Source organism: Fundulus heteroclitus, chromosome 5 (genome assembly GCF_011125445.2).
Source record: "Fundulus heteroclitus isolate FHET01 chromosome 5, MU-UCD_Fhet_4.1, whole genome shotgun sequence".
Lineage (NCBI taxonomy): Eukaryota > Metazoa > Chordata > Actinopteri > Cyprinodontiformes > Fundulidae > Fundulus > Fundulus heteroclitus.
Genome location: NC_046365.1, coordinates 4,842,864 through 4,868,756, shown reverse-complemented (window position 1 = coordinate 4,868,756; position 25,893 = coordinate 4,842,864). Strand labels below are relative to the sequence as shown.

The window sequence follows — 25,893 nt, the reverse complement described above, 5'->3', positions numbered from 1 at the left end:
ATATTGTACACAGAACTTCTCCAAGTCTGGACAGGTTTGTCCTCTGCATGCCAGCGAATTTGGCCCGAGGCATGTTTCCATCATTGTTCATGTAGACTTATCTTTGGAATGATTAATACATCTAACGATAAACATGGCTTATTCGACAATAAAGGCTGTTGTGAATGCCAGCATAGAAATGATCAAAGATTAGATTCTGTTGTATTTAATATGAAGACATATGCAAATGATGAAAACATATGCGATTGATCTGTGGAGAGAAGCAGAAAGTCACTGGTAGCTAAACTGCAGCTCCAGGAAGATTGGAAAAGAGAAAACTGGAACTTCTGCCAGTAAAACACTTCATGTTTTCTCAAACTAGGTGATTTTACAGCAATTGCTAAAGTAGAGTTATATCTAACAAATTAATTATTAAAAGGATACATCAGCTGAAGGGTGCCGTCACTATTTTTTGGCCCCATGAAAAAAAAAATCTAAATCATTCTGAAAACTCATATATATATATATATATATATATATATATATATATATATATATATATATATATATATATATACAGGGGATGGACAATGAAACTGAAACACCTGGTTTTAGACCACAATAATTTATTAGTATGGTGTAAGGCCTCCTTTTGCGGCCAGTACAGCGTCAATTCATCTTGGGAATGACATATACAAGTCCTGCACAGTGGTCAGGGGGATTTTAAGCCATTCTTCTTGCAGGATAGTGGCCAGGTCACGACGTGATGCTGGTGGAGGAAAATGTTTCCTGACTCGCTCCTCCAAAACACCCCAAAGTAGCTCAATAATATTTAGATCTGGTGACTGTGCAGGCCATGGGAGATGTTCAGCTTCACATTCATGTTCATCAAACCAATCTTTCACCAGTCTTGCTGTGTGAATTGGTGCATTGTCATCCTGATACATGGCACCTCCTTCAGGATACAATGTTTGAACCATTGGATGCACATGGTCCTCCTGAATGGTTCGGTAGTCCTTGGCAGTGACGCGCCTATCTAGCACAAGTATGGGGCCAAGGGAATGCCATTATATGGCAGCCCAAACCATCACTGATCCACCCCCATGCTTCACTCTGGGCATGCAACAGTCTGGGTGGTACGCTTCTTTGGGGCTTTGCCACACCGTAACTCTCCCGGATGTGGGGAAAACAGTAAAGGTGGACTCATCAGAGAACAATATATGTTTCACATTGTCCACAGCCCAAGATTTGCGCTCCTTGCACCATTGAAACCGAAGTTTGGCATTGGCACGAGTGACCAAAGGTTTGGCTATAGCAGTCCGGCCGTGGATATTGACCCTGTGGAGCTCCCGACGGACAGTTTTGGTGGAAACAGGAGAGTTGAGGTGCACATTTAATTCTGCCGTGATTTGGGGAATCGTGGTTTTATGTTTTTTGGATACAATCTGGGTTAGCACCCGAACATCCCTTTCAGAGAGCTTCCTCTTGCGTCCACAGTTAATCCTGTTGGATGTGGTTTGTCCTTCTTGGTGGTATGCTGACATTACCCTGGATACCGTGGCTCTTGATACATCACAAAGACTTGGTCACAGATGCGCCAGCAAGACGTGCACCAACAATTTGTCCTCTTTTGAAGGACAAATTGTCCTCCTCTTTGGAGATCTGTAATTGAATGGATTGACCGGAACGGGAGGGGTTAGGGACATCCGTAAAACGACTGCCAAGTCGTCTTTAAAAAAACGACCTAAACAGTCAATCCGACCAATCATTTCTTGCACAAACTCCTCCTACACAACAGTAAATTCCCACTTAGGTGCTGCAGAGATCCCCTTCTCCATTATACGGCGCCCCATACCGCAGCTACAATTCGGGGGACAGATAAGAGCACGTCCAAGGAAATTCCACCCGGTTAATTTCAGACATATCAGATATATGTCAATGGTTATTCTGATAATGTTCGTTTTATTTTGAAAATCATCCCCGGATGTGGCCACAGTTCGTTAGGAAGACTCCTTCCGCTGGAGCGCAGGGGGCGGGGCGAAGACTGGTTGGAGCTGAAACGAGACCTCGGAGAGTTTCGCTGTTTCCTTTCGAGTTCTCCAGAGATTAGAAACTCACTAAACTAAGAGCGGACACTACAGTAGTTACATCTTTTTTTTGTATTTTATTACAGGATCGGTTTTCACTTTTTATTTACTCTTAATAAACCCGTATTCAGGTTCGGACCGAAGCCGCCCGGGAAAGTGGAACTTTGGTGAGTTTTATATCGTTTCTGACGCAGCTTTCCCGGCATCCTCTCTATCTCCGTGCTTTTCCTCGGCGTCCTGTCCCGGTGAAGGCTGCCTCTGACCGAACAGCTCCACGTAGCTGGCAGCGGTTGTTGTAAATAAGGAAACTGCTGCTTGTTTTCAATGCCAGCCTGAGAAGTTAGCTCCTCGCTGGAGTCTGTGAACATAGTTAGCTTTAACCTTTCTCTTTAAAAAGTGACGTCAGTCCCGCAGGATACAAGGCAGCGCCTGTCCTGACTTTTACTTCTTACGTTGAAACAGAAATGTTGAGCTACTCCGCATTTTTTTTTTGGCTCTCCGTGGGCTTCGCTGTTGTTTAGCTTTCTCTCCAGCAGGGAGGGTTCAGAGAAATGCGGATCCAAGCCTTAATGACAGGCTTCGGTGAAAAGCTCCTCTGGGGATGCGCTGGAAACGCAGAGACGTTGTGTTTTCCGTGGAAGTAGCCCACGGCCATGGCTGTGCCTCGTTTTATCACCGTCTCTTCCTGAGTGGTTGTAGTTGGCACCGGTGGTCCGGCTCATCAGAACGGACCAGCTGGCCTTCATTGTTCGGCAGCACCGACCGATTAACATGCTCCGTCCCACCAGGACTGCCTCTGTCCCCCCGGGCCGGCAGACGGTGCTTTTGTTCCCCGTGGAGAACCTGGGTGTTTTGCGCCCCTTTTTTGTTCCGGTTGTCCCCTTTTATATGAAAAAGCCCATAGAGAGACATGTCAGCCCATCGTCACACGCAGATGTTGACCTTAAAACCCGAAAACGCTTGACTCCGGTGAGCATGAATGGATGGGAGGTCAAGGTGATGGTTCAGCCTGCTGAAATCTTTATACCGTGACTTGCTCTTTTGAAAACATATTTAAACTATATATATATATATATATATATATATATATATATATATATATATATATATATATATATATATATATATATTTGCAACTCAGATGTCTTCATTGGGCGCAAAGAGGAACCCAAGTCAAATTCCTTGTTTGTAGCACAAACCGAGGTTTTTTAAAGCTGGTAATGACAACAAATAAAATTGATTAATTCGAATTTACATTTTTGCAAGAACATCTAATTCTTGGAAAATGTATATTTTATTTTACCGTTGCACTCATTGAGCTTTCTTGAAGACAATATCACGCAGTGCTGGATATATGTTTGGGAAAATATATTGTGAAAATGTTGTAAAGGGGAAACTTTTATTTATTTATTACCATAAGACGAGACACTTAATCGTATTCATTTTAGGTCAGTTTGAAGTTACACGAGTGAAGTCGAGCCTGTTCTTAGCACATTGTGTAAACCACCAGCAGCAAACATTTTCTTAAATTTTCACTGTTTACTATGGCTGGGCTGCCATCTTGTTTCACGGCTTGTATTTAGTGCCACTTCGAATTCAGGTCAAGTCCTAGATGAAATGCTTGACAGACCAGCGAGTTTTGAAAATAATTTGCTTAATTTCTTTTTGTCAAACAAAAAGGAGGAAAAAAATCCATTAATTGGATTTAATATAATGAAATTGGAGATTTTATTTTTAAGCCATATCGCCCAGGCCTAAATAGAATACTCGTTCGCAAACAAAAAACGTGTTTCTGCGTCTTAACTTTAAAACCGCCGGGTTCGTACTTGTAGAAGGACTTCCGTCCAGTGCCAGTTCAGCCAGAACAAGAGCTAGGATAAGTTCAGCTGCATTTGCAACTTCATTTACATCAGTTTCATTCCTTTTGCATTTGCTCACACAAACTTGATTTTTATAATCACAATAATGATCCTCTTGTATATTTTCCTGCTTTATTTGTCAAAGTAGAATGAAAAGGTCTAAAATTTCGACCGATAAAAATCGGGATATAATGTGTTCCCCGGTTACAAACGAGGTTGGTCCATTGGAATCCAGATGCTGTTTAAAATGCCAGCTGACATGATCAACACTGAACTAAAGATGACATCTGTACTCTTATACTTACTCTTTGGGTAGTCGGACAGACAGAACTGGTTAAGCTGTGGCTTCAGTCTTCTGTTGCTGCTGTACCTGCAAACCCACAGTCAGTCTCTCCATGCCTGCAGCACGCTCCAGCTAAGTAATAACAGAAGCAGGGTGCAGAAACTCTGCTTAATTTCACTAGTATGACCCTTAAGATTAAAGCCTACCTATCACAAAGGAAGATTTCTGGTGTGTGTAACAGCAGGAACCAAACACACACACGCATACATCCTTGTTTAAAGTACAAAGTGAGGGCCGTGTATTGACGGCCATAGACTTCCAATAATTTTCAAGCCTTTCTATGGCCCAACCCTAACCTTTAACATCTATACCTAACCTAAACCTGACTGACACCTTAGTACTGAACCTAACCCCTAACCCAGGAAAAGGTGAGGACCAAAAAAAACGTCCTCACTTTACATCAAAATCCTCTCTTTACTGGTAAAATGAGCAAAAAAGTCCAAGAACAGACACAGCAGTTCTTTCCTTTCTAAAAACAGAAACGCTTGGTCCTGATCAGAATGTTCTTTTATGATCCTGAGGGGAAAAAATGTATCTTCTCTAACAAATTTTATATCTGAACAACAGATCACACAATTTATTAATTCATATTTAATTACATTTTTTAACTAGCCTGTCCTGTCCGGCAGTGTATCACTAAGAGTTGCTTTCTTAATGCCAAAGAGAGCCCAACAGATTTACTTTCATGAGCGGGGCATTGCTGCTTTTGCTATAGTGATTCGCTTGGTACGTATGCAAAGATATTTTGTGATTATTTCAAATTCAATGGACACAGAAACGGGTAGGTAAAAGAGAAAAGAAAGGCGCGGCAAAATGTTAAAATGGAGAAAAGGGGCAAAAAACAGAGCAGAAGAAAAAGAGAGTACAAGATGACATCCTCGGAGTCTGCTTCTACACCTGCAGAAAGAGAGATAGAAAGAACAGAACCAGGAGAAAAAGTCTCACAGATGCGAACATGGCTTTGATAACATCAGTGAAAACTACGCAGAGTTGTCTAGTACAAGATGTAGTTAGTGATAGCCAACGCTACTATAGGGCTTATCTGTGTAGAAGTGGATGTGTAAATTTATTCTCCGAGTAAAATCAGTGAAAAGAGAGATTGTTTACTCACCCACATGCAGTCCAGCACAGCGTCCGCCCACTCTGCTTTCTAATCAGTAGTTGTCTGGTTACACAGACAGAGCTAATATAAATCCCTGCTTATAGAAAAATTCATTTAAACCATAGACAGGATTTTCCCAATCTGGTCTCCCGAGGAAGGTATTCCAGAGAGTTAGCTGCCCGGTCTCCCCTCGCTTCTCAGTGGGTATTGTGCAGTGGCCAGCAGCGCTTTGGCTGAGTGGGTTGTGTGGAGACCTGCTCTGGCACAAGCCCAGCGCAGGCCTTAAAACCATCAGTAAAATCAGTTTTAAGCTAACTTGGTGTGATAATATAGTAACCCAGTAGAAAGGGTGAAGTTTACATGTAGTCGGATTTACATCGGCATGTTCTCTATTCAACACACTCTGGAACCGGCTCCTTTTAAGAATGGTTCCTGTTGTTTTGCCTCCTAGCAATGATTCTCTGTTGTTTTCTGCATCTCAGGTAAAACAGGGTCACAACATCCCCCCTGTGCTTTCTGGGATGTTTTATAGCCCAGCTTGGAGAACTGGGTTTGGAACTCTGTGGTTTTTTACCGATTTTGCTTTCCATTTAGCGATCTGTTGTTGTTTGGCCAAACCACTTCAGGTATTTCGTAGGCATGCATGCTTGATGAGTCATTTAGGAGCTTCATATCCCAGCTAGCTATGTTTTCTTCCTCATTTTGTGAAGGAATGGCCTTCAGAAGGCTGAACGAGTAAACAATAACAGTTAATGAGCTGTGAACAAGCACAGATGATCTGACAAACTGTTATGACGATATTCCTTTTTTCTCCCCTAAAAAAGGGGTCCTTTTTTGAGATTCTGAGAATAAAGTCAAAATATTATGGTAAAAGAGTTAGATTTTTCTAAGAACTTTTACAAAAAAGTGCAGGAAATACTACATCTTTTTTAGCACATCAACGTCTAATCATCTCATGACCCGCTTTGGGAACCCCTGTTTTAGAGCAAAGTGGATGGAGAGAAATTAATATTCAAAAGACAATTGTTGTACTTAATGCTGTTTAAGTTGACGCATGTCGTCACATGTGTGCGGATTCCTTTGGATGACTCAGCGTTTTAGCGAGCTGCTCGTACCGAAAGTGATCCGGACCTGAACGGAGCCTAAAGCCTCGCTGTCGGGACCCGGCTGTGGCTCAGCTCAGTCCCGCTTACGAGCTTGCTGCCTCTGTGGATGAATAATTTAGCGGATGAAACCTGCCACCGCTCTGCATCGGTCGACCTGACTGTTCCAGAGTCCTCAAATAAGCCTTTTATTTCTTTTTATTGTGCGGATGTAGAAATCACTCGACAGACTAAGAAGCAGGACGGCTGCCAGTCCAAACGTCGCGTAGAGGCGAGCTCAGGCACAGCGTGGTCTCCTGGTAGCTTCACACATCTGTGTCTTTTCCTCCTTCTCGTTTATTATTCCTGATGCAAAGTTGCTGTAGAGTCAACATTTTGATTTGTTAGCGGTCGATTAATTGACAAACGTTTACTACGGATTTACAATAAAATAGTATGTTTATTGACGTGCCTTTTTTTTTTTTTAGTTCATTTAACTTTATTGGTTGAACGTTGCTCTTAGTTTCTACAGTTGAAATGTTCCCAGAGCTGGCCAGACTTTAAAGGAGCTAAATAATTGATCATTTTCAGCCTTTATGTGACACCATCCTTAGCCGTGTTTATTTCTGTCTTTCAGCGTCCCTTGCAGGATAATTAGTTACTCAGTTTCTGCATAGTTTGTGCTTCGTGGTGTCATGTTGGATTTATGTTTACTTTGTTGCCACCTTGGTAAATTAGTTTTCCCTCTTCATGATGGCTCACTGAGATTAAATGCAAGCTAGACGAGCCCTTTCTGCACTGCTTGCGTTTTCCTGTTTTTAAAGGTAGGACTGGGCAATAAATCCGAAAATAAACATATATATATATATATATATATATATATATATATATATATATATATATATATATATATATATATATATATATATATATATATATATATATATATATATATATATATATATAAAAATCGCGTTAGACACCTCATCCAAACCAATGTCCGATAAAATGTCCAATAATTCCACTGAACCCCCATCCACAAGGTATTCTGGGAGATAAAGGCAGAGGAAATGATTTAGCCTCTCAACCTCTTGCAGCTAAGCCAAACAAGGTTAGTAGTTAGGCGGACTTACCTTAAAGGTTACATTTAAATCGGGTTAGGGTTACAGTTTAAATTTGTTGTATCAAATAGGTAAACAAAGCACTACTCAATAATTATCGATATCGACTGATATGAAAGGCTTACATTGTGATGTATTTTTCAGCCATATTGCACAGCCCTAGCTGTAGGACAAACCACTTATCCCCCTGGTTCCGTGCCATGTTCTTTGTCAGAAATGTGTGTCTCTCTGCTCTCATACAGGAGCCTGGATCAGGAAGAAGCTCAGTTTGATTCAATAGTTCAACAAGTGTGGATAAAGTGTGCACAGGTTAATGCTGACTGCTGCAGGTCAACGACTCCAAGCCATCTGCTGGGTTTACTCGGCAAGACAATATTTTAACCAATCCGTCTGTATAATGTAAAAAAACAGACTTTGTGAAGTGCCTTGAGACGACGTGCTGCGAAACTGCACTGCTTAAGGGCAGATGACGCACCACGCAGAATTAAACCCTCAGCGAAAATGATCACATTCATGCCGATGGTTGAATAATCTTTTCTTAAATTATCTATCTCTATTTACACTCAAGTGAAAATGTTGAGTTAAAGTATTTGCAACCTTCTCAACAACCAGTTGAACAATCTTGTCTAACGTGACATCAATCAAACCCTGTTTTATGGTTGCTGAAAATTTTCCACTGCTCTTTATGATGAGTTGGGGCTATGAGCTACAAGTCTCCAAAACATTTCTATTCCTTCCATTGAGGGAAAAAAACATGTTGGTCAAATTAAAAGAATTCCCTTAAACCCAAATCTGCCAGAGGTTGGAATAATTTGGGGGAGCGTGGAGAACACACAGGCTTATTTATGCAGGACATGGACTACAGCTGTCACACTGCTGAGGTACTCCTGCACCAGAGGAAAGCTTAGAATGCGAGCTGGGGAGCAGCAGGACTAGACTGCTGCTCAGTGCTTTAAAGTCCTCTTCTATGAATGTCAAGTTTGTGTTTCCTGTTGCAATCAAGGCCACAGATTAGAGAGGAGGAGTGGAGAATCCAAGCTGCCTGAGGTGCTGTGGGAAGTTTCCACAGTCACTGATGATTTAGGATGCCTTGTCATCTGCTGGTGTTAGTCAGCTAGGTTTTCTTAAGTCCAAAGTCTGCACAGCTATCTACCAGGATGGTTTTGAACGCTTCATGCTCTCTTCTGCTGTTAAAGCTTTATGAGTTCAACAGGAATAAAGTCCTGCTGAAAAAGGTGCCTGTCCTTTAGTCCCTTTGTGGTGTAGGGAGCTACACCTGCGTCTTTGAAACGGGGGATCCGGGTTCGGATCCTGGCTGCATCAAAAAGACATATGGTGTAAAAACTCTGGCAAGTCTTTGTGCAAGTTCTACTGACTTGCTGTGGTGAGCCCTGAATAAGCGAACACGCAAATGGATCTTGGTACCTATTCTTTAATGACCATCGTATCACTGTGCTTCTTTGGCCAGCAAGATGGCCGAACCTGTGACTCTGCACAGAAAAGCTGAAGATCACTATCAAAGCAAACTGTGCTTCTTATCCTGTCAGCAGAGCTACAGGCTGATCGCCTATCGGCCATGCTGCATCCATGCTGTATTTATTGAGAAGCCACAACTAAGTGTATTTTGTATAGTATGTGGGCATGTTTTTTTTTTTCCAGGCCTATGTTCATGTGTAAAAATAATTTTTTAATTGTTCATATTTAAGAGTTTGGTACTACTCACCATTTTGTAGTAAGCCACAGTCAACGGGGCTTTTTACTAAATATTAATGATTGAAGTTGGTGTATGATTTTACTAAAAAGCAAAAGCAAAAAGCCATACTGACAATAAAAATATCCGCAGCATTTTATTCAGTCCTTGGAAATCATGTCAAGACTTTATACAGAGCTTTGAAAAAGTTTTTTTGCTATTTACAGATTTCTTCAGTTTTTGCGGTCTACATATACTGTCTACATATCCTGGTCATTATTTTGACAAATTAGTGCATATTTGTTGCAATCCTGCTTTTGTGTCTAAAATCATCAGTGTGGCGCCCTCCTAGCGTCACACGGTGGTCTTGCACTGAATGTCGAATCCATATCGCTATTATTGGTTCAAAAGTTTTTGTGACGTTATTTGGAGAAACTGACGTAAGGAGCTCTGCTGCTGTGGGTTTATGGCAAGCCATTTTAACATTTAATTAGTAAGTTTAACTATCTGGAACCATTATAGATATCTGACATAATTTCAATGTCATAATGTCACTGTGACTAGTATGAATTTTGATTTAAGATATAGCTAATGTCATTCTGACTTGTCAAAACTAAATTTTAGATATCTATGATGAAAAAAGCCATATGAAAGTCAAATCAGTTGGAATCTTACTTGCCAAACTGAATTGCAAATATCTGTAATTCAAGTTTTAACTAGGCAAAATCTAATTACAGGTATTTTGAGTAACAGTTTTGACTAAGCACAATTATCTTGCAGATACCAGCAATTAATTACCAGCCTAGCGATTAAATGTTAACAGGCTTGCCTGTACTGCGTCACAGGCAGACTATTGCCTCTGAAACCCACATGCTGACTCAGGAGCACCCGCTTTTGGGCATTGCTGAGTCTGACAAGGCTTTGGCCCACTGGGCTCCAGAAAGCCTCCCTCGAGCTCCGCTGACGAGCGGGGTGAAAAATCCTCCACCTCAAAAGACCAAACCATGGTAACCACCAGCATAATTCTGCTCACTCTCCATTATTCAATATGGCAACTCAAGCTAGATGCAACTCCCACCCTATCCTGAACACAGCCACCCCCCCCCCCCCCCCCCCCCCCCCATTCGCCCACATTGATGGATTTTTATTTTTGCAAATTTGTCTGGTGGTGGAATTATTCTTTTACATGGGAATGAGTTACACTTTGAAGGAGCAATATCTGAAATTTCACCACTAGGTGCGCTATTGAGCACTGTCTGTAGACCTAAACAAGATGCGTGGCAAGCCACGCCTCTCTACCTCCAAAATCTAAGCACCAATTTTACTTTTTTTTTTTTTTTTTTGTCAAAAAAAGAATACCCTTGATGTATGCGATCATCAAGGTGGGCTGCTCACTAACCCGCCAGGCGGCATTAAACAATGCTAACTATGTTAGCTGGGCTATCGGCTACTCACCTCACATGGACAGTTACGCCTGGCTTATTGCTGGTTAAACTCTAATAATTAACCCACATTCCACAATCGTTGCATTACACTGAATCAAATGAACATGGCACCACGAGTCTAGTAAGACTGTAACACCAAAAACCAACATTTGACTTCATGCTGTTACTCACCTGTCTGGAGGAAAAAAGCTAGCTCCAAGTTAAACCGGAGTTACTTCTTCTCTCGAAATGCTCTCCGCCTTAGAAACACGAGGCCAAAGTTAATCCTTGTTTTGTCTCTCTCCTTATCTGACAACTTCTTTATCAAAGACTGTTGTTCTTGTTTTTTTTTTAATGGTAATAATGGGTGCTGATAGTCTTCAGGTGAACGCCACGGTGGTGTTTTATGGGGAGAGACAGGGCTAAGCCCTGAGTGGCAGCTATTCACATGTGCATACATGCAGGCGTGACCGGCCCAGTTTGTAAACAAGAGACTGGAGAACAACACAGAGAGATGGTGTGTTACGTCATACCATATTCTGTCTAAAAAGATACCTTTAGTTCTCCACAAAACTATTTTTAGTTCTTTCTATCCAAAATAATAAAATCTTCCTTATTGCTCCTTTTTAAATGTTTCAGATCATCAAAAGTTCAAATATGAATACATCTTATATTCTAAAATCAGACAAAGATACTCTGAATAATACAAAAAGCATTGTTGAATGATCATTCAATATATCACGAAATAATAAAGATGAGCTAAATTATTCTAGCCACATCCGCCCTAAACCACGCAACCACTTCCTTCTTTACGTTTCTGACAGTTTGCTTCTTCAGCATTTGGACAACGACAACTCGCCATGTAATGGAACCACAAACTGATTTCCTTAGAAGGAAGGAGAATGATTGGCCAGCAGTTTGTGATCTTCATCTGAAGCTCACCTGGGTTAGGTAGTAGGACTTTGATCTAACTGACACCAGCGAGTCCAAATGAGTGTAGCCAAAATGAACAAAACAAGAGGTTTGGAGTGGCCTAGTTCAAGTTTTGACTCTTCTGTACATTTATCACAAGGCTTTTGATGATACAAGCATGGAGGTAAATGTGTTGAAAGATGAAAGAGATCTGCTCAGATAGCAGTTGAGAGAGCCCTGAAATGAACCGTCTGATTTATTATGACAAATTTAATGCAGAATTAATCATGTTAGCCAGTTGTGTAGCTTACATTTCTATCTGCTGCTCATGACATCACAATAAGCTTTTGCATGAATGCTCATTTTGTTGCTTTTTCCCCCCTTGATACAAAGCATTTTTACATCAACACCAGCGTGCTGCTAAGTGAGTCACCCTGCTACAGACGCAAATGCCCTCCATTTTTTCACCTAACAACCCCACTCAGTGTGCTGGGGTGAATACATACATTGTTTGCCACTGTTGCTCCTTGTACAAAGACAGTGTGGGTGCATGGGGGTGTATTGTAGCAGTGAGTGGTGCCATGCTAAGGCCTTTGTGTTTCGCATGAATGTGTAAAAAGCTTTTTTGAATTTTAAGTGAAATTTGATAACTGAAGATGAATGGCTTTCAACCTCCACAATCATGTGCTGTGGCTTGATTTGCTGATTTTTGTCTCCAGATGACGTGCTGATGGAGGTGCTCTGACATTGTTTGAAGAGATAACTCAAAGTGGGAAAGTCCTCACACATCTTCTCTCAGAACGCTGCACAGATGTTCTCACGGGGTCAGCAAAACATCCCCATCTCCCCTACTTCCACCGACAGACCAGTCAGATATGGAGAGCTCATCGTTCTGGGGTAAGTTGTTGACTATTTTGGGTTGTTGAAACGTCAGTATCAGTTTATTTATAAATCACTATTAAAACCCCACAAGCCAAGAAACTTGTATTATCAAATTGTGAAACAAGAGTTTCCAAAGATGGAAATGTATCTAAAAAAATTATCAAATGCAATGTAAAATAAATCCAATCTAGTTTAAAACACAGAAGGAAGACACCAGGAGCTCGTTCTTCGTACGTTGCTTAAAACATCTGAGATCAAATGAGACATCCAAGATAATATCATCGTGCTAATCATGATCCGGCTAATTGGGTTCTTCCAACACACCTGTTGTTTATGATTAGTATGGCTGGATTGAGTTATCTGAGATAACTGCGCGTTCATGCGTCGGTTTAAAAGGGGAAATGTATCGATAGTAGAAACAATGATCAGCAACGCTGCTATTGGCTGTTCAGCATGAACAAAGAACGCCCACAGTTTTTCTCCCAAGCAGAACAAGAGCTTTTAATGGAAGGTTATGCTGAATTTGTGTCATTAATTAAAACGACAGGGGATTTATACAGTCACAAAAAAGTTACTGGAATATTACAAGCAATAGTGAATTAAAGAGTTTTAAGTCAACTTCAAGACAACTATAACCTGGAAAAATGTGATTTCTTTAGATACCTTCAGGTTAGATACCATTACAATAAAAATATAACATTTTTGGAGGAGGAAGAGACGGGTATACTTAAAATCTTATTAGATTCCAGCAACAAAAGACCTCCCAAAAAAAAAACAATATCCAAACCATACTCATGTCTACAAACAAAGAGAAAATGTAATACAACATATCTTAAGGTTAAATGGGGAAAAGAAGCTAAAATAACAATAACTGATGATGTTTGGTTAAATATTTGTAATTCTGTGATCCACACATCAAGTTCTGACCTATGGAGGGAGTTTTCCTGGACATGCATGGTGCATTTTTTTTGTTACACCTAACATTAAAAATAAACATTGTAACGACACAGAGAAGGAACTGTGGGAATGTGTCTGCAAGACATTTTCATGGCTTCAGGGAATGTACTAAGATTGCATCCTACTGGTCAGGAGTGATAAAAGAAATCAATACTAAAATGGACTTAAATTTACGCTGTGATTTTACTACGGTTTTCCTGGGTAGTTTACCCCAAGAGCTGGGGAAGTCTGATAGATATCTCCTACTAATATTAATAGCAGGTGCAAAGAAAGCTATAACTTGCAGGTGGCTTGATGCGGAACCACCATCATGTTTGGACTGGAAGGACATAATTGAGGAAATTCACACAATGCAAGACTTTTTTTATTAAGACTTGCCATTTATAAATACAATAAATACTGTAAAAAATGGAACATTCATTGGAACTTGACACCAACTGCATAAGTAATGTAATTACTTCTTTCCTTTTTTTTATTATTCAACTGCTCCTGTCAAACTAGATACTATGTAATTTTTGTTGGAGGGGGGTAAAATCACTAAAATAAAGTATAAAAAAAACAAACAAACAAAAACGACAGGTAACACCTCAAAGTCTGCTAAAGCCAGGAAAGAGGGCTGGGAAGAAGTAGCAGACAAATTAAATGTGTAAGTGCTGTCCATGGTAGATGTTTCTATCACTTTCTACAGTATGTATTTTTCATTTTAATAATTTCATATTTACTTTGTTCTTTTATGTCAGAGCCTCCACGGGACCCACTAGAACATGCGGACAAGTGAAAGTGAAGTACAAGAATATTTTACAAAATGGTAGCCTTTAATTATTATACTGCATTTTAAAAGACACTTTTTCCTCTTTAAAAGCCACTGTTAAATGATGTGGTTGTCTGTTTATAACAGCCACCAATAAATATCTCTCTACAATTACACTGAATCATCAAATGTAGGGCATTTTAAATAAAATATTAGTAAGGCAACATAACCCCAAGAAAAGAAAGGGGTATTTGAGTTAGTGTGTCTCAGTTTTGTTTCTGTTCTGGCTAAGAACTTAAAAGTTCCACATCTAAGACGTTCAGTATATCATCTGCATAAAAGTGAAAATAAATCTTGTTAAGTCATGAAGGATGCCAAAGACAACAAATAGAACGAAAAGCATGGGGCCTAGGATAGACACTTGAGGAACTCCATTTATGGAAATTATAGGTTTGAACTTGTAAGTTAAGAAGGTGTAAATTGTCAAATCAAAACTGGTTGCATCTTGGACAAATTTGTATTTGTACTGCTAACAAACAGAAAGCATAGCATCTGCTCTGTGTCATACTTAGAGCAAAGTTATCGAAACTGCTGCACTGCTAATGATTGAAACTGTGTTCAGATAACTGAAGGTTTAAAAAAAATGAACATGCATCAAGCCCATCGAGTGTTATGGAGCAAAAAAATAGGAACTTGTCAAGAAATTTGTTAAGAGACTTAATTCCCTTGGAAAACAAGCAATAGATTTTTTTTTTTTTTTTTTTTGGACATTCCAAGTTCAATAGCTAACCAAATACCAAAAACACTATCAAACTACTAAATATTACATCCCCTCAAAAGCAGAAAACTGTTCGAAAACACTACATTTGGGCAAATGCTTTAAAAAGAAACCCAAACATTAAAAACCTCCAAAATATTCTAACCTGCTTGAGCACCCATACGTTTCTATTTCATTTAGTTTTCTGTTTTTATTTGATATCCACCAAATGGTTTTCTATTTGTTTTGAGTTGTTTGCAGATTTGATCAGTTTTCTCTAACAATCCTCTCATCTGTGGTGATGCCAGGAAACTGGTAATAGTAATGAGGCTTAGGATGATTCTGGATCATACAGAGATTGTGCAAGGCAAAAATAGTTTAGACATTAGTATATCTCTGCCCTATCTGATAAGATTTAGACAAGTATGAAGTCTCTCTGTAAATGAACACAGTTTCTGTTTAGACTCTGTTGAATCGCCGAGGGTTAGTCTCTTTTCAAAGTTAAAGATGTCCTGATAACTGACTGCTGAGGGACCTGGATCAAAGTCATGCTTGCTTATTTAATCATGTCAAGGAGATTTTGTTGTCTCTTCTTAGATTTCTTCAGATTGAGGCATGAGGTGATGTTACTTGACACTGTTTGGCCTACTTCATATTGCCAGAAAGGTTCTATTTAAGTCATCTGTTAATGAGGCCTATCAATAAAGCCTGGTTCACACGGCAGGGTAATTTGCCCGATTTCTGTCCCAATCTTCCCCTTCCGACAGGCCCCGACTATCAGGATGGTTCTTAAGATCATTTTAAGAGATATTCCTGCCGTGTGTGTTGTGTTAAGACACAACAGGACGCCGGGGTCGCTCTGACCTCAAATTGGGGATATTCAACATGTTGGATTGATATCCCAGCGTGTGGGGTGTCCCCTGAGGACAAACCAGCGAGCAGAATGTTGAATGTGACGTGTAGCCAATTAGAAAGCGAGGTGAGGGAAACCCAGAGAAAAAAAACAACCACAGCTCACCTCTATATTAAAGTGCACCAAACGTAGAGCCCTGTTCGTGCTGTCTTCACTCCTTTACCCAGCGCCTTTTTAATGCATTTTCTCTGTTAAAATTAGTCTACAGACTGTCACCATTATTCTTCTTTGTCGTCCATGTTTATTTACTCTGAACTCGCATTTAATCTTGAGAGGTTTTACGAGATTTACTGTTTAACGGCCGAATGATCCTGAGTGAAATCTGTTCGTGTGTGGTGTGTTGTGTGTGTCGTCTGACGGGACTCCACACACTATACGAGCAACCCTATTTTATGTACGATTTTCTTATCTTTACGTGTGATGTGTCTCAGGCTTTGAAAATCGTCCGACTGTTTTAAAATCCTGCCGTGTGAACCAGGCTTAATCTGAGCTGGGAGTAGTTGGGGAAAGTGAACTAAACTTTCCAAAAAATAAAGTATTTCATGACAGTGAAATTGTGATTTAGCAACAGGATCAGTTACTTTTTCCCATTGTGAAGGTTGACTTGGATAGCTTTTTTTTTTCTTCTGATTATTTTAAAACTGCATTTTGCAACTTACTTTTTGTTTTTTTGTTTGTAATAAAATATTTAGTTTTATATGAAATATTTAACTGTGACCAAAAACAGTCCCATTGCTGTGGACGAGCAACAAATGAGGAAAATACGACGGGGTGCTACGGAGGCATTTAAGAATGCTGCACTACAGCCTTACAGGTTTAGCACCCTGCTGTTTTTCTAGTGTCATGCAGACAAGAAAAGCTTTGGTTACGCTCAGTGTTTATGAAAACAAACACTCATGCAATCATAACTGGCTGGACTGGATCGAAGCTGAACCTTGAGAGCTCAGTTTATTGTTTTTGCTGCCATGTAACTCAGCTTAAACTCGGGTAAGTGTTGAGAAACGCGACCACAGCAAAGAATTCAGCTGACTTCCTGACACGGAGCCATTCACTGGCGACACGAGATTCAGCTTGTGGTTCAAGGAAGTCGAAGGACGTCAGTAAAGTTGTGGCCGCTGCGGTGTCAGACCTTTTGTTTGCTTGTGCATTGGAGTGTTGAAATATGAAATTAAACAGTCTGGCAGTTTGTGCAACCCTGCAATCATTCTGCTCATGGGGCTTCATTTTAAAGAGCCATATAGTTTTTGCAAACAGAAGCTGACATTTGGCTCATTCGATGGAGCCACATTGGAATGGGGGTCTGACCTTGTCTAAGAAAGGATTGACTTGTTTTCGGCATCTGAATTGCAGGAAGTGAGCTTTGGTCATTAAAAGAATAGCCCAGCTCCTGTTTACGTGACCTGCAGCTAAAAGTCTGGCTGTGAAGATGACTTCCAACGAACCGCACATTTGATTAAAGCTTCTGTCATCCCAGATGTCATGGAGTTTATAAGGAAGGTCATCTTCTTTGTGGTGTGTAGCAGCCAGACCCGGCTGCAGAAACAAATTACAGGGGGGGGGGCATTCCATTTTTTTAGGGGGGCACACTTTTTCAAAAAACATTTTATATGCTTCAGGCTGATCAGTGGCTCTATGACCACTCTTACAGTGCAGAGAAAGAAACTCTCATAAAATCCCAAAATCTAAAAAGATGAATAAACCAAAAGGAATAGTGTAGTCAGTGCTGCCAAATTAGACAGGTTTCCACTCAATTAGGCTTCTTTTGAACACATTGAACTGGAACACAAATAGCTTATGGGCAAGTTGTAAACATTTGGGAAGCTTTTCACAACATTTGTTGGGCTTTTAGAAAGAATAACTAACAAAATATATCAAAATAGTTGTCAATGTCCGGCAGAAAACTAAAACTATTTTAATGAAATTCCTTCTACTTCAACTCATTTTACTGATCAATTTATTTTTTAAATAAGTTGAATCTCTCAAATCTGACATCATCAATGAAATAATAGTTATAATAGATAATATTGATCAATAGTTATAATAAAACAAGAAAATAATAATGGTTAATCAAGTGTCACTATAAAATTGTATCGGTCAATGTAAACGCCCCAAGAGGGGTTGAGTTCTACTGATCAACTTAAAAATATTTCATCTGTGAAAGAGATGATTTTTTTTTTTCGGGTTGATATATCATGATTGTTAAAGTGGTCTTGTGTGTTATTTGGTTGCCTGATTGTACATTTTGTGCGGAGCCGTAAGCGCAACGTTTTTTTCTTTGCTTCAGCGCAGTTGTGTGCTAATGGCATGTTCATATGTGTTTTAATAGTTCTGTGCGTTTAACATGAGAGAGTTTGAGATTTGGGCTTGTTTTTTTTTTTAAGTTGGGCATGTTTTATGCTGGTTTATATAACAGTGAGATACAGCAACTGTAGCGCTGTCTTGACTCAAAAGTCAAGCATAAGCATATGCTGATAAACATGAACACTGGTATCAGGCTGAACACTGACTGAAGTAAAAATTCATACTAGAAGAGTTTCTGTAATTACAGCAGCTATGAGAACAAGGACCAGAACAAAGCAGAGTTCCCTTCTGCCTGAAGTAACCAAAGTTTCTTCAGTTCAGCAGTTTCCTGCTTGGTTCTGCTCCTTGTGCTCCTAGCTGTCCTAGCTAACCCTCCTAGCCTGAATGTTTACTCCACTGTTGACTTCAATGCTGACATTTCAAACAGAAATTAATAGCGCTGCTTCCAGCTCGCTCTTGCTTGCTTCGTTGTCACTTGTAATTGTTTGGTAATCAGACCGAATATCCATCCTGCTCTACCGACACCGACGGTGACCACAGCCGAGACGCGGTGTCTCTGAATGAACGTCTGACCCAGTGACCCCGCCCCCTCTCCAGCTGTGATTGGCTAGCAAATTGCCCTCAGTCCTTGTTTTGATTGGTTGAATTGTATGATTAACAAATCAAAGATAGTACTAATAGAACGATGGCCAAAAAAACAAACAAACAAAAACAAAAAAAAACTTCCAGTCCAAGGCGGGCACGGCCCCCAAATGCCCGCCCATGCCGCGGGGTCTGGTAGCAACCTAACCTCTGTTTAGTGCCCTGATGGTTTCAGTGGACTGATTGGGAATCATCAAATCTCTGGAGCCTTGTCTTGAATGTGGGTAGAAAGTGTTCGTTCTCCCTCTTCCACATAGTTTTCTCCCGTGAAAGCTGTCAGATTTATGTTAGCTGCTGACACGACTCACTTGGTGAGACCCCTGCTGAAGTTGTCTAACCAGCTTCTATCTCTCAATGGCTTTTTTAAAATGAATAGAACTGAACCATTTCTTTGATATTTTAATTTTAGTTGATAATAGATATGATTAGAAATAGCGGCCCCTTTCATTTAGCTGCTGGCCACTAGGCTGAACGAGGCACCATATTTATCTCGTCACCAAGGGAAGTAAAACGTCCACAGACACCAACACGGAGATAGGCTAAAATGCAGAATCCTGTTTCACTCCCATGCCTCTCACCATTAGCCCTACCCACCACGTGTGTCTAAGAAACATGGCGTCCCAATAGTTGCTGTGTCCATGATCGCACACGTTCAGAGTCCGTAACCCCGGCTGGCCTATGGAGCTCAGAGCCAGCTGTGTAGCACCGTTTGAATGCAGTCTTGAATGTTGGTGTTAGTTGTGCCGGGTCTCTCCAACGAACACTGGATCTGTTGAAGCAGCTGCAGCGTAGAGGCCATGTTGTAACTGTGCTTATAAAGCCAAACAATCCCAGTTTAAGTAACAGGAATACAAGCAAATCAACTACAAACTCCTCCGAGTGTTGTTTGGCTGCTTGGTTTACGCTGTGGTGCGGACCTTTTAACAGCTCTTGCCACAACGAGCTGACGGGCCCCTGTTGTCTGTCTCCAGGTGTAACAATTCGCAGCCGTCCAGTGAGAAGGGCAGGAGGAGAAGCCGCTTTGCTCTGTGTCGCAGAGACAAGGCGAATGGCGTGAAACCCAGCACTGTTCACACGTCCTGCACCCCCCAGGCTGCCAAGGTGAGAGCTCAAACATACGAGCCGGCCATTTGCATCGCACCGATCAGGGCCTCAGATACCGTCTTCACTACCGTAACTATGGAAATAAGAGGCCACAGGAAGAGCCTCGTTCACTACATCTACTCATCTCTGTGTCCAGATCTTGGAGAAGGCTTTACATAGAAAGTGTTGAGCTTCTACAGTGTGAGCAATAAAAACAAATGTGTTATAACCCCTCGTTTTTTTTTTTGTTTTTTTGTTTTTTAAGGCTATCAGCAACAAGGAGCAGCACAGCATTTCATACACGCTGTCTCGGGCGCAGACGGTGGTGGTGGAGTACACCCATGACAGCAACACAGACATGTTTCAGGTGTGTAGCACCCATTTCTACATGGAGACTAAAGGTTTTCTAATTAGTGTGTTATAGTAGCTTTTATCTGGCAATATAGTCCCTTTAATGATTGTTAAAGCTTGTCTGGTGAGATCTCTATGGTTACTGGCTGTAATGTATTAATAATCCCTTAGTAGAAATCACTTTTTCTGTACTTTTTAACACTGTCCCATTTTATTTCATTTTTTTTTACATTAGCATGTTTCAGGCTTGTACATGTGCTGGTCATATAATTAGAATATGAAAGGCCTCAGAGGTGTGTTTAGAGGACACTGGTCAACAATTAGCATCATGAAGACAGGTCAGGGACAAGGTTGTGGTTAAAATGTGGATTTTTTATTTTATTTTTTAATATAAGATTTTTTTAAGCTTTAAACATCTCCTAGAGCTCTGTTCAATCCATCAAACCTAACAAAGATAACACCATGGCACTACACCCAGACACACATATAGGTGAGACATTGTGAATGCATCATATCTCTTCAGCAAGAACAACAAAGCTGCTCTGAGTTGATGGGAAGGTAGATGAAGGTAAACACAGGGCCATTCTGAAAGATGTGTAAGTCAGCAAAATACTTGAGACCTGGGAGGGTCCCCTTCCAGCAGGATGACTAAAATATGCAGCCAGAGCTACAACGGGATGGTTTAGATCAAAGCATATTCATGTTAGAATGGCCTAGTCAAAGTTTAAACCTAATTCCAATTCCAAATCAGTAGCAGGACTTCAAATCTGAGGCTTTCTATACAATTTGACTGAGCCCGGCTACATCTCCAGATGTGCAAAGATGATAAAGGCATACCCCAATAGAGTAGCAGTTGTGATGGCAGCAAAAGGTGTTTCTACAAACTATGGAACACATTTTGGATTTTAATTGTGAAAAACAGAATGTAAACCATTGAAATCCTTTTTCCTTTCACATTATAATCATAGACTAATGCTTCCTACATGCAAAATTGAGATAACAGAGGAACAGGACTCGATACTTTTACAAACTTCCAAATGGCAACAATCAAACGATGAGGAAAATGAAATGGGACAGGAAAAAGCTCAGGTTCATAAATGTTCAGTCTGTTTACATGTATATGTTTACAGATTGGCCGCTCCACAGAGAATCCTATTGACTTTGTGGTCACAGACACTGTTGCTGACGCGCAGAACCTCTCTGACGGTCAGGCAGTTCAGAGCACAATTTCCCGCTTTGCCTGCCGCATCATCTGCCAAAGGCACCCTCCGTTCTCTGCACGGATCTACGCTGCTGGCTTCGACTCCTCCAAAAACATCTTCCTTGGGGTAGGATTTAAGAACGTCTAAAGCTGGTTCTTTTTTCTGCAGGGATTCATACGTTTGCTGTTCTTTAAAGTTGACTTTCTACCAATTGCTAATGGTCTCTTTCCAGGAGAAGGCAGCCAAGTGGAGAACGCCTGACGGTCAGATGGACGGACTGACCACAAACGGTGTTCTGGTCATGCATCCTCGGCAAGGTTTCACCCAGGACTCCCGACCCGGGGTGTGGAGGGAAATCTCTGTCTGCGGTAAAGTCTTCACACTGCGGGAGACCAGATCTGCTCAGCAGAGAGGCCAGATGGTGGGTCACTGTTGCTCAAGCATATTGATCAGATTTATTTCTATGCAGTAGACCCATTCAATAAATTAGAATATTGTTGAAAAGCTTCCTTAGTTTAGTTACTTTATCCACTGTGAAAAACAGTATATACTGTAGATTAATTCCACAGACTGATTGTTTCAGGACTTCTGCTAATTATAAGGATTTTCTGCTTACAGCTGATGAAAACACGACCTTAAAGGTGCCATCACTGTATGATGGCTGCATGACATCATACAGTCATGCATCACTGCATGACATCACTGTATAAACCATTTCATGTAGTTGATATTACAGCATATGTAAATTCTCCAAAGAATTTCCTAAAAAATAAAATAAAAACGTCAGCTTGTTGTTTTGCCAGGCCAAATGTCAAATGTCGTCCTCAGTAAAAGGATTGGACACGTCAGTGATATGCAGCTGTTACCATATTTGGAAAACCGGTCACACGGCCTCATCAGTGCACAACACATCATATTATACGGCCAAATCCTCCGAGAAATTAAATTTGTTGTCATAGCACCTTTAAAGATTATGTCACATCAGCACAAATAAGTCATTTTTAATGCAGAGATTTGGACTTAATGATGAGTATGTTTTAATATCTTCCTAAAGGTTATTTTCAAAAGGTACTTTTAATCTGACAAACCAGCTGATTAGACCACATTATCTACTGTACTGAATAAAACTGCTGGGTTTCCTTAGATGGGGACCTTTATGACTAATCTGTCTGGATGATTTGATTTGAACTTTGTAAAGTGCCTTCAGATGATGCGTGTTGTGAATTGATGCTATATAAATAACATTGAAGACTGTACAGTGTCTTGCAAAAACATCTGTATGCCTTGAACTTTTTCACCTTGCATCCACTAATTTTACTCCTAGGTTAATGGTTTGTGTCATTAAACTTTTTCTTTGTGCCATAAAAATGCAGTGGGTATGAAAGTAGAAAGATCGCCTAAATGTGAAACAGCCCCATCTAGTGGCCAAAAATAAAAGGCACGTCAATATACGGTGTGTGTGTCTGTATGTGTATATATGTATGTATGTATATATGTATATATATATATATATATATATATATATATATATATATATATATATATATATATATATATATATATATATATATATATATATAAAAAATCTGGGTTGTGGATCAGTGTCCTCTTCAGTTTTACTGAACTTTTAGTCCTAACTTGAGCACTCCTTAAACGAGTTAAAGAAAAGCAGATCAGAATATATGAACAGTTGTTAGGTTGTCACAGAAACAGACCAAACAGAGGAGGATGTCATTTTATTAGTAGCTTTTAAATCAACTCTAAACATCAGAGCGGTCTTCCTGAGGCTGGTAAAATAAACTCAAGGAACGACTTGAGATAACGCTTTATTTCCTCCTTCATGTTTACCCAGACATCCCTGTTTTTGTTTGTGTTTTCAGGTGGATTCTGAGTGTAACAAGCTGGTGGACGGCTCCCTGATCGATCTCTGTGGGGCCACCCTCTTGTGGCGCACAGCGGAGGGCCTGGCCCGCACCCCCACGGTCAAGCACCTGGAGGCACTGCGGCAGGAGTTCAACGCCGGGCGGCCACAGTGCCCCGTCGGCTTCAACACCCTGGCCTTCCCCAGCATGCGGCACAAGGGCGTCTTGGACGAAAAGCAGCCGTGGGTGTACCTGCGCTGTGGGCACGTCCACGGCTACCATTGCTGGGGAGGGCGCCGGGAGCCCAGGGTGGAAGCGGAGAGCCAGGAGAGGGAGTGTCCCATGTGTCGAACACAGGGAGCCTACGTGCCGCTGTGGCTGGGCTGCGAGCCGGCCTTCTACGTAGACGCCGAGCCCCCCACTCACGCCTTCGTCCCCTGTGGGCACGTGTGCTCAGAGAAGACGACAGCGTACTGGAGCCAGATCTCACTGCCGCACGGCACGCAGGCGTTCCACGCCGCCTGCCCGTTCTGCATCCATCCTCTGAGTGGAGAGACCGGCTCTGTCAGACTCATCTTCCAAACCCCGCTGGACTAGACACCACTTGAACTTCTGTTTGAAGAGAGGGGGGTGAAACCAAGACATTTTTTTTTTTTAAACAGAAATTCATTTTATTAAACACCAAGTGCATTTACTGGGCGAACGCTTGTCACTTTTTTCCTTTAATATCAAATAATATCAAAGTGGAAATTCCCTTTCATTCTTTGGGGAGTGGGGGGGGGGTGCATAAACAGATTTCTCAGGAGTGAATGCATCTGTTTCTCCCCAGATGGATGGCAGATTTCCTTTTTTGAATTTTTATTTTTATATTGTTTAAATATATAAGGTTCCTCTAAGGGTTTTACTGTGGTGAGGGCAAATAAAACTCTGAATCAGGTCCATCAACCCCATAAAAAAAAAAAGATTAAAATTGAATGACTCTGTGGTGGGTTTCCTCTCAAGGAGCACCGTCATAAGAACTCTGGGAAAGTGGTAATAATGTATATTTTGTCTTTATTCTTCTATTTATTCATTTACCTCTTCAGTACTGTGTTTTTAAAGCAGTGCAGAGATGAACTGCAGGGCTACACCAGTGTGACCTTAGAGCTACTCACTAATAACTCCAAGACTTGATTTTGTTTTGGGTCCAGTAGAAACCAGGAGTCCCTCTAGAGCCGCAGCGCTGGTCGGGAAGTTCTTTCTCTGACAAAAACACTGGATTGAAAAACAAGAAATCTCTGGGATTACCTTTCTTTTTGTCTTTGTTCTGAAATTGAGTTACTGCCTTCTGAAATCTCTCCCGACTGGAGACAACGTGTATTTTTAACCTTCATGCAAACACACACACACACAAGTGGGAGACTTTTAAACCCTGGACCTGTGAAATAAATAGCAATATTTCTATATTTTTAAGCAAAGTACTGTTCTTCAGACACTGTAAAGTAACAAGTTCCCATTATGTGAACAATAAAGTTTTACCAAAACATTGATATGCAACATTTTCTGCAGTGCCACCATCTGGCTCAGTTTACCACTTTTTGAATGTAAGAAGTAATTTTAAAATATCCTTGTGATAAAACATGTTTATTTTACCTTTTCAACCCCTCAGAATCTGTCACACGTTTAAATTTTGTCTCTGTATGTCCTTTTTTTTTTTTTTCTAAAGTAGCTGGTGTTCGGCCACCGTTGTTTTCGTTTGTCATTCTGTCCTTTTGACTCTTACCTGTTTTTGTACTGTCCATAATAATAAAGATTCTGCTGATCGTTACTAGCTGCCTCTTTATTTGGGGTGGAACAACGATATCATCACAAACATTGTCTTTCTTTTGCACAAGCAACAAGTCATAGCCCAAATTTGCAATTGTACTCACTGAAGCCAAATTTAAGCAGTGAAGAATTTAATTAATACACAAAACTCCAAACTTCTGTTTTTTGACAATCTATTTTTTTTTAAGAGCAAATACTGGATTGAATTAGTTAGGTTTCCACATATTCTTAAAAGCGGTGTAAAAAATAGTCCATCTTGAATTGTGTTTATGCTTGAAGCCTTGGCTACTTAAATCACACTTTTGTCTGGAGCAGGGGTCTGCAACCTGTGGCTCTTAATAACTGGCTTCAAATTATATTTTTATTATGGCATTTAAATGTAATAATGATAATAAATGCAGGTTTTAGCAGTTTCTTCTTGGAATAATTGCTTTAAATTTTCAAAACTAATTCTCAAAGTGCCAGTAATATTTAATTTTAAATCAATATTTTTTCATTATGTTGGAAACTGATTTTTTTTACATCATTATCAACATCCTGTCCATCCTCTGTTTTAAAAAAAACAAAACAAAGAAAATTGATAATAGACATAAAAGGGTGTTTCTTTAACGATTACAACATATTTACTACAGTAGATCTTTGTCAAAAATTATAACTGGCCTTTTGCCTGGCCTTTTTTTCAAAAGGCCAGGCAATATTTGCGGCTCTGAACGGGTTTAATTCAAGTGGACTGTAGGCAAAAAGGCTCTTTGGGCTGTAAAGGTTGCAGGCTCCTGGTCAGGAGAAT

At 40.4% G+C, this 25,893-nt stretch overlaps 1 protein-coding gene across 1 annotated transcript; it reads left to right on the top strand.

Annotated features, from left to right (window-relative positions):
• The first annotated feature begins 1,987 nt into the window (after positions 1–1,987).
• Positions 1,988–25,107, top strand: LOC105931263 (E3 ubiquitin-protein ligase pellino homolog 1). Its single transcript, XM_012869867.3, has 7 exons — positions 1,988–2,233; positions 12,319–12,496; positions 19,774–19,903; positions 20,151–20,252; positions 21,367–21,564; positions 21,671–21,859; positions 23,319–25,107. Exons 2-7 carry the CDS (start codon positions 12,411–12,413, stop codon positions 23,895–23,897), a joined length of 1,284 nt encoding a protein of 427 aa, XP_012725321.2. The 5' UTR covers positions 1,988–2,233; positions 12,319–12,410; the 3' UTR covers positions 23,898–25,107.
• The last annotated feature ends 786 nt before the right edge of the window (positions 25,108–25,893 follow it).